A 17,942-nucleotide genomic window follows, 5' to 3' on the forward strand; every position below is an offset into this window, starting at 1 on the left:
GAAGAAAAGAGGTGCTTTTTGAAGTGAGAGATATTATCTGGGTAGGTCGAGAAATTAAATTATTTATAATGTTAGACACTTGTAGGCTCTGAGCAAGTGGGTTGTTGTGTTGGGAAACTATAATAGATTGAGAAGACTAGATGTGATATCTGCTTTTGCATTATTTTCAATTGTGGATTTTGTTTACAGGCTTTATAGCATCTTGTGGTACTGGATGTACTTAGAAATAATTTTCCGCCTTTTCATTTTTGCTTATGGATCCTCGTGTGTGTGCGTGTGTGTGTGTGTGTGTGTTCGTTCCTGATGTAACTTTGCATCAGAACATAAATTTGCTTCCTGAATATGCATTTTTACCTGAATGCGTGTGAGCCACATGCTTACCCCACAACGCATGAGAAAGTAAGATAGGAGGGTTTTGACCATTGTTACTTTCTCATCTGTTTGTGTTTGTGTGTGAGGGGTATGTTTGACTTTAACATGCTCTAAGCGTGGGACATGGATGATGTGAACTGCACAAACTCTTGTGTTTTTCAGGCCCTACAGTAGAACAGCAAGGTGAAATGGCTCGAGCGGGAGGCAGGGCCCTAGCGGCGCTACAGCCTGAACAGGTAACATGCCAATGTGGCTTCATTTATTTATTAGAACTTACAATTACACTGCATGTTTCACAATAAATACCTAAGAGAGGTTTCTATCCCAAAGAGCTCATATTCTCACTTGTCTGTAAGTCTATCATTTAGATTGTAACATACCGCATGAGAGGGAGGGGTGAAGAAGGATGTGGTCTACTGAAATGTAATTAGGAAATTTTGTACATTTGAACCATCAGGTTTATATGGATCTACTTATTTTAAATGCACGTATTGGCACGTAGAGGATGCCACAGAAGAGTTATTGGAGTGAACTGCCCCAATTGCTCTTAGTGCAAGGATACTTAAACTGCCCAAAAGGGAGCAGCTGCCTGCGATCTACCATTCAGTTTACAATTGCATTGCAGCTGGGTTGGGTAGAGGGAGGCACTATGTAGAGCAGTGGTTCTCAAAGCTGGTCCGCCGCTTGTTCAGGGAAAGCCCCTGGCAGGCCGGACCAGTTTGTTTACCTGCTGCGTCCGCAGGTTTGGCCGATCGCGGCTCCCCCTGGCCATGGTTTGCCGCTCCAGGCCAATAGAGGAAGTGGCGCGGGCCAAGGAACATGCTGGCCGCCCTTCCCACAGCTCCCACAGCCAGTGGGAGCTGCGATCGGCTGAACCTGCGGACACGGCAAGTAAACAAACTGGTCTGGCCTGCCATGGGCTTTCCCTGAAGAAGTGGCGGGCCAGCTTTGAGAACCACTGATGTAAAGCAAGGCAGGTGCTGGCACAGAGGCGGGGGCATCTTGTTGTTGGTTAGGCAGGAAAGCAGAGACCTGCCAGGCAAAATACAGGAAAGGCCAGAAGCCAGAACTGCAGACTGAACTATGTAGTCCAACCAGTATTAAGGGGTAAACTATGAACAGGTGGCTGTCTGAGGTATGCTGGAGGCCAAGTGCAGGAGCCAGAGAAGAAAGAGTGCAGAGGTATTCGATAAGAAGTGAGGGTTGGGGAGACCACGAGCATGAGTACCCTGAGTCACTTGGCTTCTATGATAACCATACAGGATTTATTTTCTGTCTGCAGAGAGCAGAGATTATCTATCATCTAGCTGACCTGTTAACTGACCAGAGAGAAGAAATTCTATTGGCCAATAAAAAGGACTTGGAAGAGGCTGAAAGTAAAGGTAATGTATTAATGGAGCTAGTAAGCTTAAATATATGTAGATATCATGCATCTGTGGATTTGAACAGAAGGAGAAAAGTGGGATGGGAACTCTGATTCGGGGTTGAGGGATTTGGGAACTAACTTTGATAGTGTAGGTTTCAGAGTAGCAGCCGTGTTAGTCTGTATTCGCAAAAAGAAAAGGAGTACTTGTGGCACCTTAGAGACTAACAAATTTATTAGAGCATAAGCTTTCGTGAGCTACAGCTCACTTCATCGGAGGCATCCGATGAAGTGAGCTGTAGCTCACGAAAGCTTATGCTCTAATAAATTTGTTAGTCTCTAAGGTGCCACAAGTACTCCTTTTCTTTTTGATAGTGTAATGACTGTCATCTTGGTTGTCACAGAGGGTCAAGCCTGGGATCTTGAGAGCTGAAACCATGAGTCCCTACAGCTTGGGCTAAAGGACAAAGTCCCCCAGCAGGGAGTTGTAGAAGATTCATGCCCTCTGGATCAGACAGAGGGCTTGTAACACACTGAACGGTGCATGATAAAAACTGTTTAGTGCTCCAGGTTGTCAGGAGAGAGAGTCTGGCTATGGAAATGCATGTAGTGAGCACCTCAGGTTTCATTGCAGTGACTACTCTGGTCTCTTTCTGGGTTTGTTAAAACAGTATGTTCTGCCCCTGTCGGGGAGAGTACTTTGTCTCCTCTTGTGGTCAAGCTGCATGTGACTGATGATGTGTTCCAAAAAGAGAGACATCCATTTCTTAACAAGGAAGTGTCTATTCTATTCAGGCTGCTTGTATCATAAACTTCATTCTGGTGTATCAGATTAATGCATTGAAAAGTCTTGGAGGGCATTTTGGGTCGGGGATGATGCACAATGTGACAACTTACTCCTGTGTTCTTTTCAAGGGATGTTCAGAGTGACCTGCAAAGGGGGGCGATGGGCTTGTGCCTGGTTTTTGTTTCTTTATGGTGTTGTGTAACGGGGCAATGGCCACTTAAATGTAATTGGGTCCAGCTCTCTTGCTCCAAGTCCATGTGTGCTCTAATTTAATGTAACGAGGAGGACAGGCTGCCCTAGAAACTTATAAATGAATGGGAAAGTTCAGAATCCAGAAACAGATAGGGAGCTCAGAACTTGGAGTCCTGAATCCAAAGAGTAGAGAGCTCGGAAGAAGAGCAGTGCTTCAGGGAAGGGATGCCTCTGAAGGAGGGATGTTGAGAGTTCCCTAGTTGTGCAATGGATCCAGATCAGGCTGGCGAAAGCAGAATAAACTCTGGCAAGTGAAGTGTACAAGTATAATTAGGCAGGCCAAAAAGGAATTTGAAGAGGAACTAGGAAAATACACACATAACAGCAAAAAAAATTATGTATAAAAGAAGCAGAAAGCCTGCCAAACAATCAGTGGGGCCCCTGGGTGATCAAGGTGATAAAGGAGCACTCCAGGAAGACAAGGTGGTTGCAGAGAAGCTAAATGAATTCTTTGCATCAGTTTTCATTGCAGAGGATATGAGGGAGATTCCCACACCTGAGCCATTCTTTTTAGGTGTCAAATCTGACCTATCCCAGATTGATGTTTCAGCAGAAGAGGTTTTTGGAACAAATAGATAAATTAAACAATGGTATGTCACCAGGACCAGATGGTATTCACCAAGAGTTGTGAAAGAAACGCAAATATGAAATTGCAGAACTACTAACTTTGGTATGTAACCTATCACTTAAATCGCCCTCTGTACTGGATGACTGGAGGATAGCTAATGTGCAGTGCATCCCATTTGTGTTAATGTGCAAGATCCATCTTGAACTCTGGGTACAGGTGTGTTATCTTTGTTTCTTGCCCTATGGAAAGAATCATGTTCAGAACATGCTTAAGAAGGCATAGAAGGCCAAAGGAATTGCCCTGTTTAGAAGAGATTAGTTATTCAGCTCATGAGCAGAAAATTGACAGGCAAAAGAAGCAAGGTGGCTACTTGATCCAGTATTCTTATTTCTCACAAAACATAAGCTCAGTCTCTGGGTGTCTAATGATTAAGCCTTGGCAGAAGGATCCTCAATTCAGTGGTATCTATCCAACCTATGGAAGTAGTTTTTTTTTGTGCTGGCTATTTTCAGCAAGTAAAAACATAGTAAGAGGACACCACCCCCACCCCAAGCCATTTTGGCTAAGCAACAAAGTAAAAGAAGTGGTTAGAGAGAAAAAGGCATCCTTTAAGATTTGAAATCAAATACTCCTGAGGAAAATAGAAAGGAACATAAACTCTAGCAACTCAAGTTTTTAAAAGTATAATTAGGCAGGCCAAAAAAGAATTTGAAGAGCAGCTAGCCAAAGACTGAAAAACTGACTGAAAAAAATTAAGTACCTCAGAAGCAGGAAGCCTGCCGAACAGTCAGTGCTAAAAGAGCACTCAAGGAAGATAAGGCCATTGTGGAGAAGCTAATTGAATTCTTTTCATCAGTCTTTGCTGCAGAAGATGTGAGGAAACTTCCCACACCTGAGCTATTCTGTTTAGATCAGTGGTTCTCAACTTTAGCAACCTAAGGATCCCCATTTTGATTTAAACTTTTTTGCAGACCCCCAAGCTCCCCTGCTCAGCCCCAGTCCACGCCCCCACTCAACCCCTTCCCCAAAAGCCCTGCCCCCACCCCACCTCTTCCCACCCCCACTCCACCCCTCTCGCCTCTACTCCCTCCCCCGAGTACGCCCCATCCCTGCACCTCCCCCTCCCTCCCAGCACCTCCTACAGCCCGCTGAACAGCTATTCCATGGTGTGCAGGAGGCACTGGGAGGGAGCGGGAGGAATTGATCAGTGGAGCTGGTGGAGTACCTGGGGGCTCACGGACCCAAGTTTGAGAAACGCTGGTTTAGGTAACAGATCATAGAATCACATAAGATTAGGGTTGGAAGAGACCTCAGGAGGTCATCTAGTCCAATCCCCAGCTCAAAGCAGGATCTGAGGGACTGTCTCAGATTGAAGTGTCCACAGTGGAGGTCTTGGAACAAATTGATAAATTAAACAGTCATAGGTCATCAGGACCAGATGGGATTCACCCTAGAGTTTTGAAGGAAACTCAAATATAAAATTGCAGAACTGCTAACTCTGGTATGTAACCTATCAATTAAATCAGCCTCTGTCCCAGATGACTAGAGGCAGGGTGGATAAAAATCAATGATTTTTTTTAAATAAAAAAATAGGATTTTTTTTATTTAAATCAGATTTTTTTTCATAAAATGCTTTTTGAGGAAAAAATCTATCTAAAGATAGTTTTAATTAAGATACATTATAGCTCAAAGATATCTCCTCATGGAATAGGGATTATAAATTCTAATTCTATAGAATGAGACAATATATTGATGTAATGTTTAAGGAAAGTTTTGTAAATGAGTTCCAATAGTTCATGGATTAGGGACCCAATCTTATGGGGTTCCACGGGCTTCTGTACAGATTATTTAGGTTACTCTTTCTATCTACCCAGTGGAACTCAGTGCTAAGTCTAGAAGATACCATCAGAGATGTTTAGTTTTGCAGTTCTCAGACTGTGAATGTGTGTCTCCAGAGATGACATGCTTGTTAACAGCAAAAATGTTTTTAAATTAAGAAATAAATAATATATAGATGTGAGAAATAACAGACCTCAACCCTATTGTCCCTCTGCAAATTTGTGTACACAGAGTCAATCCCTTACCTCTCTAAAAGTGCAACGTTTTAAAAAGTTCAATGAATAGAAGATTGTTGGAGGCAAAATAGATCTGGACAAGGAGATGAAGTCTGGAGATAAACGTGAAACAGGACGGACGGGCAGTAAAAACAAAAGTGAAACTGTTTGAGCAGCATATTCCAGAAGTCTTGAGGTCTTTCTGAGTGTAATCTTCATTGATTTGAGATCTACCATACCAGTCTCTCACTGGAAGGAAAAAGCTATAATGGCAGCAGGCTGTAAAAGAGACGGTCTCATCTATCTCTGAGTTGTGAAGAATACGTATTAAGGTTATAACAACCAACAAGAATGCACTTTTATGTATCAAGTATCAGAGGGGTAGCCATGTTAGTCTGGATCTGTAAAAGCGGCAAAGAGTCCTGTGGGACCTTGTAGACTAACAGACGTATTGGAGCATAAGTTTTCATGGGTGAGGCAGGTATAAATATGCAGAAATAAATATTTCTACTTTTATGTAGAAATCCATGATTAAATCTTGATTTAAATCAAATCCACCCTGATTAGAGGATAGCTAATGTGATTCTATGATATTTTATTATACCAATTTTTTAAAAAGGCGATCCTGGCAATTATAGGATAGTAAGCCTGCTGCAATACCATGCAAATTGGTTGAAACTGTAGGAAAGAAAAGAATTATCAGAGACACAGAGGAAGAGTCCTACAAAAAGTAGAAACTAGGTCAAATTAAAAAGGATGAATATAAACAAATAACACAAGTATGTAGGGGAAAAATTAGAAAGGCCAAGGCACAAAAAGAAATTAAACTAGCTAGATACATAAAGGGTAACAAGAAAACATTCTACAAATACATTAGAATCAAGAGGAAGACCAAGGACAGGGTAGGCCCATTACTCGATGGGGGGAAAAACAACAACAGAAAATGTGGAAATGGCAGAAATGCTAAATAACTGTTTTTGTTTCTGTTTTCACCAAAAAGGTAGTCGCAATTAGACATCTAACATAGTGAACACCAATGAAAATGAGGTAGAATCAGAGGCTAAAATAGAGAGAGAACAAGTTAAAATTTACTTAGACAAGTTATATGTCTTCAAGTCACCAGGGCCTGATGAAATACATCCTAGAATACACAAGGAGATGACTGAGGAGATATCTGAGCCATTAGCGATTCATCTTTGAAAAGTTATGGAACCTGGGAGAGATTCCAGAGGGCTGGAAAAGGGCAAACACAGTGCCCATCTGTAAAATGGGAAATAAGGACAACCCTGGTGAATTACAGACCAGTCAGCTTAATTTCAGTACTTGGAAAAATAATGGAATAATTAAGCAATTTGTGAACACCTAGAAGATAATAAGGTGATAACTAATAGTCAGCGTGATTTGTCAAGAACAAATCATGTCAAACCAACCTAACAGCTTTCTTTGACAGGGTAACAAGCCTTGTGGATAGGGGGAAGTGGTAGATGTGGTATATCTTGGCTTTACTGAGGCTTTTGATACTTTTGAGGATGACCTCCTCATAAACTGGGGAAATACAACCTATCTGGAGCTACTATAAGGTGGGTGCATAACTGGTTGGTTGGAAAACCATTCCTAGAGAGTAGTTATCAGTGGTTCACAGTCAAGCTGAAAGGGCATATTGAGTGGGGTCCTGCAGGGATCAGTTCTGGATCTGGTTCGGTTCAGTATCTTCATCAATGATTAAGCATACTCTCTATGCCATTATCTAAAAGTTTGCAGACAATACCAAGCTGGTGGGGGTTGCAAGTGCTTTGGGAGGATAGGATTAAAATTCAAAATGATCTGGAAAAACTGGAGAAATGGTCTGAAGTAAATAGGATGAAATTCAATAAGGACTAATGCAAAGTTCTACACTAAGGAATAATCAGTTGCACACATAGAAAATGGGAAATGACTGCCTAGGAAGGAGTACTGTGGAAAGGGATCTGGGAGTCGTAGTGGATCACAAGCAAAATGAGTCAACAGTATAATATTGTTGCAAAAAAAGCAAACATCATTCTGGGATGTAATGGCAGGAGTGTTGTAAGCAAGACATGAGAAGTAATTCTTCCGCTCTACTCTGTGCTCATTAGGCCTCAGTTGGAGTATTGTGTCCAGTTCTGGGTGCCACATTTTGGGAAAGGTGTGGATGAATTACAGAGAGTCCAGAGAAGAGCAACAAAAATTATTAACATCTAGAAAACGTTCTCTGTGAGGGAAGATTGAAAAAGGTGTGTGTTTTAGTCTAGAGAAGAGAAGACTGATGGGGGATATAACAGTTTTAAAGTACATAAAAGGCTGTCACAAGGAAGAGGAAGAAAAATTGTTCCCTTAAAACTCTGAGGATGGGACAAGAAGCAATGGGCTTAAATTGCAGCAAGTATGGTTTAGGTTGGACATTAGGAAAACTTCCTAACTGTCAGGATGGTTAAGCACTGGAATAAATTGCTTAGGGAGGTTCTGGAATCTCCATCATTAGAGATTTTAAAGAGCAGGTTAGATAAACATCGGTCAGGGATGGTCTAGATAATACTTAGTCCTGCCGTGAGTGCAGAAGACTGGACTAGATGATCTCTCGAGGTCCCTTGCAGTCCTATGAATCTATGAACATAATTTATTGGGGAAGAGTCAGCACAGCTTTTATAAATGGAAATCATGCCTCACAAATCTCTTAGAATTCTTTGAGAAAGTCAGCAAACGTGGACAAGGGGGATCCAGTATCATAGAATATCAGGGTTGGGAGGGACCTCAGGAGGTCATCTAGTCCTAGCCCCTGCCCAAAGCAGGACCAATCCCCAACTAAATCATCCCAGCCAGGGCTTTGTCAAGCCTGACCTTAAAAACTTCTAAGGAAGGAGATTCCACCACCTCCCTAGCTAATGCGTTCCAGTGCTTCACCACCCTCCTAGTGAAAAAGTTTTCCCTAATATCCAACCTAAACCTCCCCCACTGCAACTGGAGACGATTACTCCTCGTTCTGTCATCTCCTACCACTGAGAACAGTCTAGATCCACCCTCTTTGGAACCCCCTTTCAGATAGTTGAAAGCAGCTATCAAATCCCCCCTCATTCGTCTCTTCCGCAGACTAAACAATCCCAGTGACCTCAGCCTCTCCTCATAAGTCATGTGTTCCAGTCCCCTAATCATTTTAGTTGCCCTCCGCTGGACATTTTCCAATTTTTCCACATCCTTCTTCTAGTGTGGAGCCCAAAACTGGACACAGTACTCCAGATAAGGCCTCACCAATGTTGAATAGAGAGGAACGAGCCTTGAGTGGGCCTGACTGTAGATATAGTGTACTTGAACTTTCAGAAAGCCTTTGACAGGGTCCATGACCAAAGGCTCTAGAGCAAAGTAAAGAATCATGGGATTAAGAGGGACTGTTCTCTCTTGGATCAGAAACTAGCTAAAAGACAAAAAGAAAAGGAGCACTTGTGGCACCTTGGAGACTAACAAATTTAAATTTGTTAAACTCTAAGATGCCACAAGTACTCCTTTTCTTTTTGCGAATACAGACTAACACGGCTGCTACTCTGAAACCTAGCTAAAAGACAGAAAACAAAGAGTCAGAATAAATGGTCAATTTTCAGCACGGAGAGAGGTTTAGTAGCAGTATTCCCCAGGGATCTGTAGTGGGAACAAAAAGCAAGGATCTCAAGTTGCAGTGGGGGAGGTCTAGATTGGATATCAGGAAACACTATTTCCCTAGGAGAGTCGTGAAGCACTGGAATGGGTTACCTAGGGAGGTGGTGGAATCTCCATCCTTAGAGGTTTTTAAGGCCCGGTTTGACAAAGCCTTGGCTGGGATGATTTAGTAGGTGTTGGTCCTGCTTTGAGCAGGGGATTGGACTAGATGACCTCCTAAGGTCTCTTCCAACCCTAATATTCTATGACCACTGCTATTCAACATATTTATAAATGATATGGAAAATGGGTAAACAGAGATGGCAACATTTGCAGATGATACAAAATTACTCAAGATAGTTAAGTTGAAAGCTGGCTGCAATGAGTTACAGAGGGCTCTCACAAAACTGGGTGACTGGGCAACAAAATGGTAGATGAATTACGGTGTTGATAAATGCAAAGTAGGGCTGTTGATTAATGGCAGTTAACATGTGATTAACACAAAAAAATTAATCACAATTAAAAAAATTAATCGTGATTAATTGCAGTTTTAATCGCACTGTTAAATAGAACACCAAGTGAAATTTATTAAATATTTAGGGTTGTTTTCTATATTTTCAAATATATTGATTTCAATTACAACACAGAATACAAGGTATGCAGTGCTCATTTTATATTATTTGTATTACAAATATTTGCACTGTAAAAATGATAAAAAAAGAAATAGTATTTTTCAATTCTCTTCATACAAGTACTGTAATGCAATCTCACTTTATCTTTATCATGAAAGCACAGTTTACAAACATAGATTTTTTTTGTTACATAATTGCACTCAAAAATGAAACAATGTAAAACTTTAAAGCCTACAAGTGCACTCAATCCTACTTCTTGGTCAGCCAATCTCTAAGAAAAACAAATTTGTTTACACTTACGGGAGATAATGCTGCCCTCTTCTTATTTACAGTGTCACCTAAAAGTAAGAACAGGCATTCACATCATGCTGATGATGCTGGTTTAAAAAAAGAATGCATTAATTAAATTTGTGACTGAACTCTTAGGGAGAGAATTGTATGTCTCCTGCTGTTTTACCTGCATTCTGCCATATATTTCATGTTATAGTAGTCTCGGATGATGACCCATACATGTTGTTTGTTTTAAGAACACTTTCACTGCAGATTTGACAAAACACAAAGGAGGAAACATTCTTTGTGAGCATTCTAAAGACAGCTACAGCACTCGAACCAAGGTTTAAAAATCTGAAGTGCCTTCCAAAATCTGAGAAGAATGAGGTGTGGCTCATGCTTTCAGACATCTTAAAAGAGCAACACTCCGATGTGGAAACTACAGAATCCAAACCACCGAAAAAGAAAATCCGTCTTCTGCTGATAGTATCTGACTCAGATAATAAAAATGAACATGCATCGGTCCGCACTGCCTTGGATTGTTATCAAGCAGAACCTGTTGTCAGCATGGAAGCATGTCCTCTGGAATGGTGGTTGAAGCGTGAAGGGACATGTGAATCTTTAGCACATCTGGCACATAAATATCTTGTGACACCGGCTACAGCAGTGTCATGCGAATGCCTGTTCTCACTTTCAGGTGACACTGTAAACAAGAAGCAGGCAGCATTATCTCCTGCAAATGTAAACAAACTCGTTTTTCTGAGCGATTGGCTGAACAAGAAGTAGAACTAAGTGGACTTGCAGGCTCTAAAGATTTACATTGTTTTAGTTTTGAGTGCAGTTATTTTTTGTACATAATTGTACATTTGTAAGTTCAACTTTCATCATAAAGAGTGCACTACAGTGCTTGTATTAGGTGAATTGAAAAACATTCTTTTTTCAGTGCAAATATCTGTGATAAAATATAAACTGAGCACTGTAAACTTTATATTCTGTGTTGTAACTGAAATAAATACATTTGAAAATGTCAAAAACATCCAAAAATATTTAAATGAATGGTATTCTATTATCACTTGATAGCCCTAATGCAAAGTAATGCACATTGGAAAACATAAACCCAAGTATATGTACATAATGATGAGATATAAATTAGCTGTTTCCATTCAAGAAAGAGATCTTAGCATCATTGTGGATAGTTCTCTGCAAACATCTGCTCAATGTGCTGTCAAAAAAGCTAACTGAATGTTAGGCACCATTAGGAAAGGGATAGATAATAAGACCATAAATATCATAATGGCACTATATAAATCCATGTTATGCCCACATCTTGACTCCTGCATGCAGTTTTGGTCACCCCATCTCAAAAAAGATGCATTAGAAATGGAAAAGCTACAGAGAAGGGCAACAAGAATGATTAAGGGATATGGAACAGCTGCCCTACAAGGAGAGATTAAAAAGACTGGGACCGTTCAGCTTGGAAAAGAGATGACTAAGAGGAGATATGACAGAGGTCTATAAAATCATGAATAGCTTGGAGAACGTGAATAAGAAAGTGTTATTTGCCCCTTCAAATAACAATTTCACTGGGAGATCTCAGGTTCTTGTAACAGGCAGCAGGATTCAAACAAAGAAAAGTAAGTACTTCTTCTCCCAATGCGCAGTCAACCTGTGGAATTCATTGCCAGGAATGTGGTGAAGGTCAAATCTATAACGATTCAAAAAAGAATTAGATAGGTTCATGGAGGATAGGTCCATCAATGGCTATTACCCAAGATGGTCAGGAATGCAACCCCATGTTTTGGGTGTCCCTAGCTTCTGACTGCCAGAAGCAAGGAGTGATCACTTGATTGCCTGTTCTGTTCATTCCCTCTGGAACACCTGGCATTGGCCATTGTCAGAGGACAGGATACTGGGCTAGATGGATCATTGGTCGGACCCAATATGGCTGCTCTTAAGTTGAAGATCAGCAGATATGCCTCATTCAAAGGGGATAGTGTCTGACTAGTCAGCTTTTCTGCTGATCTGGCTCAAGTTAAACATGCATGAGGTGATGTGAATGGTTCTACTTGTCTGATTCAGGTAGCTTTGCTGTGGCTGGTGGAAGCTGGTGGCCTGTATAGTTTGTCTCAGGGCATATCTCTTTGAGTGGAAAGTACCTGTATAATTTCTTAGGAGGTGAATGGAGCCCTGATACCTAGTCTCAAGCAGCTGTTAAGTATCCCCAGCATAATTTAATCATCTCTTATTTCAGGGAGATTGGCACTTCCTTTGATGAAGAGACTGAGTCTGTCTACATCAAAGCTGAATAGTTTGGCCATAGGACTTCGTCAGATCGCAGCATCCTCACAGGAGAGCGTAGGCCGTGTCATTCGCAGAACACGAATCGCAAAAGACTTAGAGCTGGAACAGGTGACTGTGCCTATTGGGGTCCTGCTGGTGATCTTCGAATCCCGTCCTGACTGCCTCCCACAGGTACATGAGGGGAAATAAAACTTTTTTGTTTGAGATGTCCTTTGGTAACATAGGAATGGAAGTGACCTCTTGGGTCATTGAGTGCAGTCCTATGCTGTCAAGGCAACAAAAGGAAAAATATTCTGATTGGTGGGGTGGTGAGTGAACCAGCATTCAATTCTTAATTTCCAAAGCATTGTCTTGCGAGGGGTTCCCTTAAACTGTATTTTTTTGGCATACTACCCTCTCCATCAGATCTCTCTTCAGGACCTACTTCCGCATTGTTCAGAAGAAATCAGCCAGTTTGTGATGGGTTAATAGGCAGATGAGTGTTTTCACTTCTTAATAAATTGCAAATGTATTCAAGAATTATACCTATTTGAATGTACATCCTCTTCCTCCTCATGTCACGTGTTTTCTCAGGTTGCAAGCCCTTCTATGTAGGGACCTCTTAGTCATATAAGAAACTAATATCATTCTGGGGCTTATTAACATGAGTGTTGTGTGTGAGGCACAGGAGGGAATAGTTCTACTCTGCTTGGCACTGATGAGGCCCCAGGACAAATATTACCCATTTCTGGTTGCCACGCTTTAAGGAAGATTTGGGCAAATTGGAGACAGGTCCAAAGGAGAGCAACAAAAATTACAGAAGTTTTAAAAAACCAGACTCTGAGGAAAGGTTAAAAAATCTGGGCATGTTTAGTCTTAAGTAGACTGAGAGGTGACCTGATAAGTCTTTGGATGTGTTGAGGGCTGTTTTAAAGAGGACAGGGATCAATTGTTCTCCATGTCCACTGATAGGACAAGAAGTTTCAGAGTAGCTGCCATGTTAGTTTGTATTTGCAAAAAGAAAAGGAGTACTTGTGCCACCTTAGAGACTAACAAATTTATTTGAGCACAAGCTTTCCGATGAAGTGAGCTGAGCTCACCAAAGCTTATGCTCAAATTTGTTAGTCTCTAAGGTGCCACAAGTACTCCTTTTCTTTTTAGGACAAGAAGTGATGGTCTTAATATGCACCAAGAGTGATTTAAATTAGACATTAGGGAAAGGCTTTCTAACTATAAGGAATAGTTAAGTACTGGAATAGGTTACCAAGGGAGGTTGTGGAATCCCCATCAGTGGAGTTTAACAACTTGTTGGACGAACAACCTGTCAGGGATGGGTAGGTTTACTTGGGTCTGCCTCAAGCATAAGGGGATGGCATGCATGGTCTCGCAAGGTTCCCTCTAGCCCTACGTTTCTATGATTCTGTGATCGGTACAGAAGTTTGTATTTAGTGCAAATTTTGTGCTATCCCCCCTCCCCCCACCCCTTCCCATACAGAACTTCCAGTGATATAGATGGAAGCCCCGTATGTAGACAGTGTAGTTGTATGGTTATATATTTCTTGGAGTTTTTTTATGTGCTTTTTTGTTATAATAGTTGTATCTCAGCATCTGAAGAACTAAAACAAATACTTAGCTCTTCACAGCTTAGGTTTTGCTATAATAGCTATGAATAGCATTCCAGCAGCTTCAAGTGTGCATCTCAATGTGATGACACCACATTGGCCATGTCTATATGTACAGTGCAGTAGCGGTGCAGCTGTACTTATACAGCTGTGCCACTGCAGTGTGTGTGGTGAAGACGCTCTATGCCGACGAGAGAGCTCTCCGGTCAGCATATAAACACCACCCCTGCAAGCAGCAGAAGCAGCTCTCCCGCCAACATAGCGCTGTGCGCATGAGTGGTTATACCTGGCATAACTTTTATGTTGCTCAGGGGGGTGGTTTATTCATACCCCTGAGTGACATAACTTATGCCAGCAGAAGCTGTAGTGTAGACATAGCCTTACTCTGTGTCTGTCCTGCCTCAGAAAGGGGCACATTCCTGGGCATTCCACTGGGAACTTGCATTGATGTAACTGCGTCTCTTGGGGGTGTGAAAAATCCATGTGCCTGAGAGACATAGCTGTGCTGACCTAACCCCCGGTGTACACAGCACTAGGTCAATGGAAGAGTTCTTCTGTGGTGCTCGCTGCCACCTCTCAAGGAGGTGGGTTACCTATGCCGATGGAAGAACCTCTCCTGTCAGTGTAGATAATGTTTAAACTTAAGTGCTACAGTGGTGCAGCTGTGCTGCAGTAGCATTTTTACTGTTGACATACCCTACATGTGCAAAGCCTCTTACTAACCACTTGTATAGCACTGGGAAGCTGCCTAAGCTTCATCTTTAGAGGATGCCATCTGTGTAGCACCAATATGCTAAAGAATTCTGCACTCAGGTCCTGGTTTGGCTCTGTCGAATCAGCAGCTGGTAATCAGGATCCATGCCAGGGGCCAACTCAGTGTGTAGGATTTGACTGATATGCACTGTCTCACTAGCTTCAACACTGAGGGTTGTGTTAATCCACTGTGTAGGTGCCCTACAGCTCATGGCCATTATCGGTAAGTCTGGCTGTGAGCTGGCAGATGTCCATTCCTGTACTGAATGCCACAGTAACCTCTGTATAGAGCCCTTGTGGTAGTCCCATAGAATGCTCAAAAGATTATCTCTTTGCATCATTCTTCCTATAAACCAGTGGTCCCCAAACTTTTCAGGGTCACGCCCCCTCTTATCCCTGTCAGCGTCCCTCCCTCCGGGGCCAGGTGTGGGGCCGCGGCTCCAGGGATGTGGGGGGTGGGGGAGAAGGACACGAACAGGAGTAAGAGGTCCAAGGCTAGGAGCAGGTGTGGGAACCGCAGCCAGGGCCAGGAGTAGAGCTGGGTGAAACTCACTCCCTGGCCCCCTGTAGAGGCTGGCCCGGGTCCCAGCCACGTACTCCCTCCCAAATGTTCCTCTGCATTCCCTCTAGGGGGCGTGCTCTGCAGTTTGGGGACCTCTTCTCTAAAACAATGGACATTGACGCCCCTGGTTTTTCAGTGCTGGTGTTTTAAGCTGCACCTAGAGCTTCCTCAGTGTCAATGACTTCGGTGCTCTGTTTCAAGTGCTTTGGTCTGGTCATGAATATAGCAGGAAGGGTAGCAACCTTTATGTATGCCAGCCTATTCAGTAGCATAAAATCCCTCCTTGGAAGCTGTACTGGATTGCCTTACCTGTAAAGGGTTAAGCAGTTCAAATAACCTAGTTGGCACCTAACCAGAAGGACCAATGAGGAAAGAAGATGCTTTCAAATCTGGGGGGAATGATTTGTTTTGTTGTTCTGTGGGTTGTTCCCTCTCCGGACGGAGGGAGAAGTCAAGGGCAAGTCATGCCTGACCAACTGAATTGCCTTCTATGATGAGATAACTGGCTCTGTGGATATGGAGAAAGTGGTGGATGTGATATATATTTTCAGTAACCATCATCATATCTGACGTCTGTCTGGACGGAGACCTGAGGCTGGGCACTTCAAGGGAACTGCATTGTTTGGACTTCTGAGTACCCAGGGAGGTGATACAGAGGCTGTTTAGGGCTGGTTTGGTAAATCAAGCCCTTGGTGAATCCATGTTGACTGTTCCTGATCACCTTCCTCTCCTCCAAGTGCTTCAAAATGGATTCCTTGAGGACCTACTCCATCATTTTGTCAGGGACTGAAGTGAGGCTGTAGTTCCCTGGCTTCTCTTTCTTCCCTTTTTTAAAATATGGGCACTATATTTGCCTTTTCCAATCATCCGGGACCTCCCCCGATCGCCACGAATTTTCAAAAATAATGGCCAATGGCTCTGCAATCACATCGGCCAACTCCCTCAGCACCCTCGGGTGTATTAGATCTGGACCCATGGACTTGTGCATGTCCAGCTTTTCTAAATAGTCCTTAACCTGTTCTTTCACCACTGAGGGCTGCTCACCTCCTCCCCATACTGTGTTGCCCAGTGCAGCAGTCTGTGACCTGACCTTGTCTGTGAAGACCAAGGCAAAAAAAGCATTGAGTACTTCAGCATCACGTGTCACTAGGTTGCCTCCCCCATTCAGTAAGGGGCCCACACATTACCTGACCACGTTCTTGGTGCTAACATACCTGTAGAAACCCTTCTTGTTACCCTTCACATCCCTTGCTAGCTGCAACTCCAATTGTGCCTTGGCCTTCCTGATTACACCCCTGCATGCTCTAGCAATATTTTTATACTCCTCCCTAGTCATCTGTCCAAATTTCCACTTCTTATAAGATTCCTTTTTGAGTTTAAGCTCACTGAAGATTTCACTGTTAAGACAAGCTGGTGGTTTGTCATAGTTGCTATTCTTTCTGCACATCGGAATGGTTTGTTCCTGTGCCCTCAATAAGGCTTCTTTAAAATACAGTCAGCTCTCCTGGACTCCTTTCCCCCTCATAGTAGCCTCCCTGGAGATCCTGCCCAGCAGCTCCCAAAGTGAGTCTAAGGGAGATAATGTGGCTTTTCTTGTTATGATCTGGTATAAAAGTTTTTGGGGTTCCCCTTATAACTTTGTTTATTACATTAGAAATGCAAATTTGGCCTACCCTGGGGAATGTTATGGGCAGTGATGTAATACTGAATTATTATGGAAGTGAAATCTGACCAAGGTGGGAAATGGATTTTCCTTCAGTTTTTTTCTATAATAGTTACTTAACTCAACCCCCCTACAAATATTTGGGATAAAAAAAAAAGACTGTTAAAGAGTCAGTGTCCCCACAGAGCTCTGTTTACTTCTTTTTGAGAGGTTCTTCAGGTCCTCCAGCAAACCCAGGGAAGATCAGATTAGATGTTCCTGATATTTCTAAGCTTAAAGTATAAGTAGAAAAAATTATTTTAAGACCCAGCCATGCTGTTTTTTAACATGCCAGACTGAAAGGTGTGCACATACTTGCTAGTAACTTTGGGGTTACTAATTTAAATACAATAACTCCTCACTTAACGTTGTCCCGGTTAACATTTCATTGTTACATTGCTGATCAGAGGACATGTTTGTTTAAAGTTGCGCAGTTCTCCCTTATAACGTTGTTTGGCAGCTGCCTGCTTTGTTCACTGGTTGCAGAAAGAGCAGCCCATTGGAGCTAGCTGGTGGGGGCTTGGAACCAGGAACCTTGGAACCAGGGTGGACAGGCAGGCCCCTCCCCCCCATCAGCTCCTCTAAGTTCCCTTTGCGGCAGCCACCCAGCAGGCTATCAATTGCTGGGCAGTTCAGCTGTCCCTCCCCCCACTGCCGTGTGCTGCTCCTGCCCTCTGCCTTGGAGCTAATCCCAGGAGCCTCCTGCTTGCCGTGTGTGTCGGGTGGGGGAAGAGGGGTGCTAATGTCAGGGTGTCCCGTCCCCCTCTCCTGTACCCCACCTCCACAGAGGACAGAGGGAGCTCGCTGGCAGCTGCTGCTGTCTCAACTTGCTGATCTGCTTTAAAAGGCAGTGTACTTAGAGTGGGGTCAGTGTCCTTAAAGGGGTAATGCGTCTGTCTGTCTGTCTGTCTCTCTCTCTCTCTCTTCCCACCGCCCCCCACCCCACACACACGGGGTGGGTGGGTGTGTCTGTCTCTCTCTCTCTCTCTCTGCAATGCTGTCTCTCCTCCCTCCATTCCTGCTGCCTTGGAGAGTTTGAGGCTACTTTAACAACAATGTGTTAATCCTTGAGGGCTCAGC

At 42.9% G+C, this 17,942-nt stretch overlaps 1 protein-coding gene across 1 annotated transcript in view; it reads left to right on the forward strand.

Moving 5' to 3' along the window:
• The window catches only part of ALDH18A1 (aldehyde dehydrogenase 18 family member A1), a gene marked incomplete at its 3' end in the record, with an annotated part of 126,531 nt that overhangs the window by 93,480 nt on the left and 15,109 nt on the right, over positions 1–17,942 (forward strand). Inside the window, exons 10-12 of the mRNA XM_043518696.1 lie at positions 535–608; positions 1,655–1,754; positions 12,195–12,415. Of these exons, the coding sequence (XP_043374631.1) occupies positions 535–608; positions 1,655–1,754; positions 12,195–12,415 (395 nt within the window). The remainder of the gene's footprint in view (positions 1–534; positions 609–1,654; positions 1,755–12,194; positions 12,416–17,942) is intronic.

Source organism: Dermochelys coriacea, chromosome 7 (assembly GCF_009764565.3).
Source record: "Dermochelys coriacea isolate rDerCor1 chromosome 7, rDerCor1.pri.v4, whole genome shotgun sequence".
In the NCBI taxonomy this organism is placed as follows: domain Eukaryota; kingdom Metazoa; phylum Chordata; order Testudines; family Dermochelyidae; genus Dermochelys; species Dermochelys coriacea.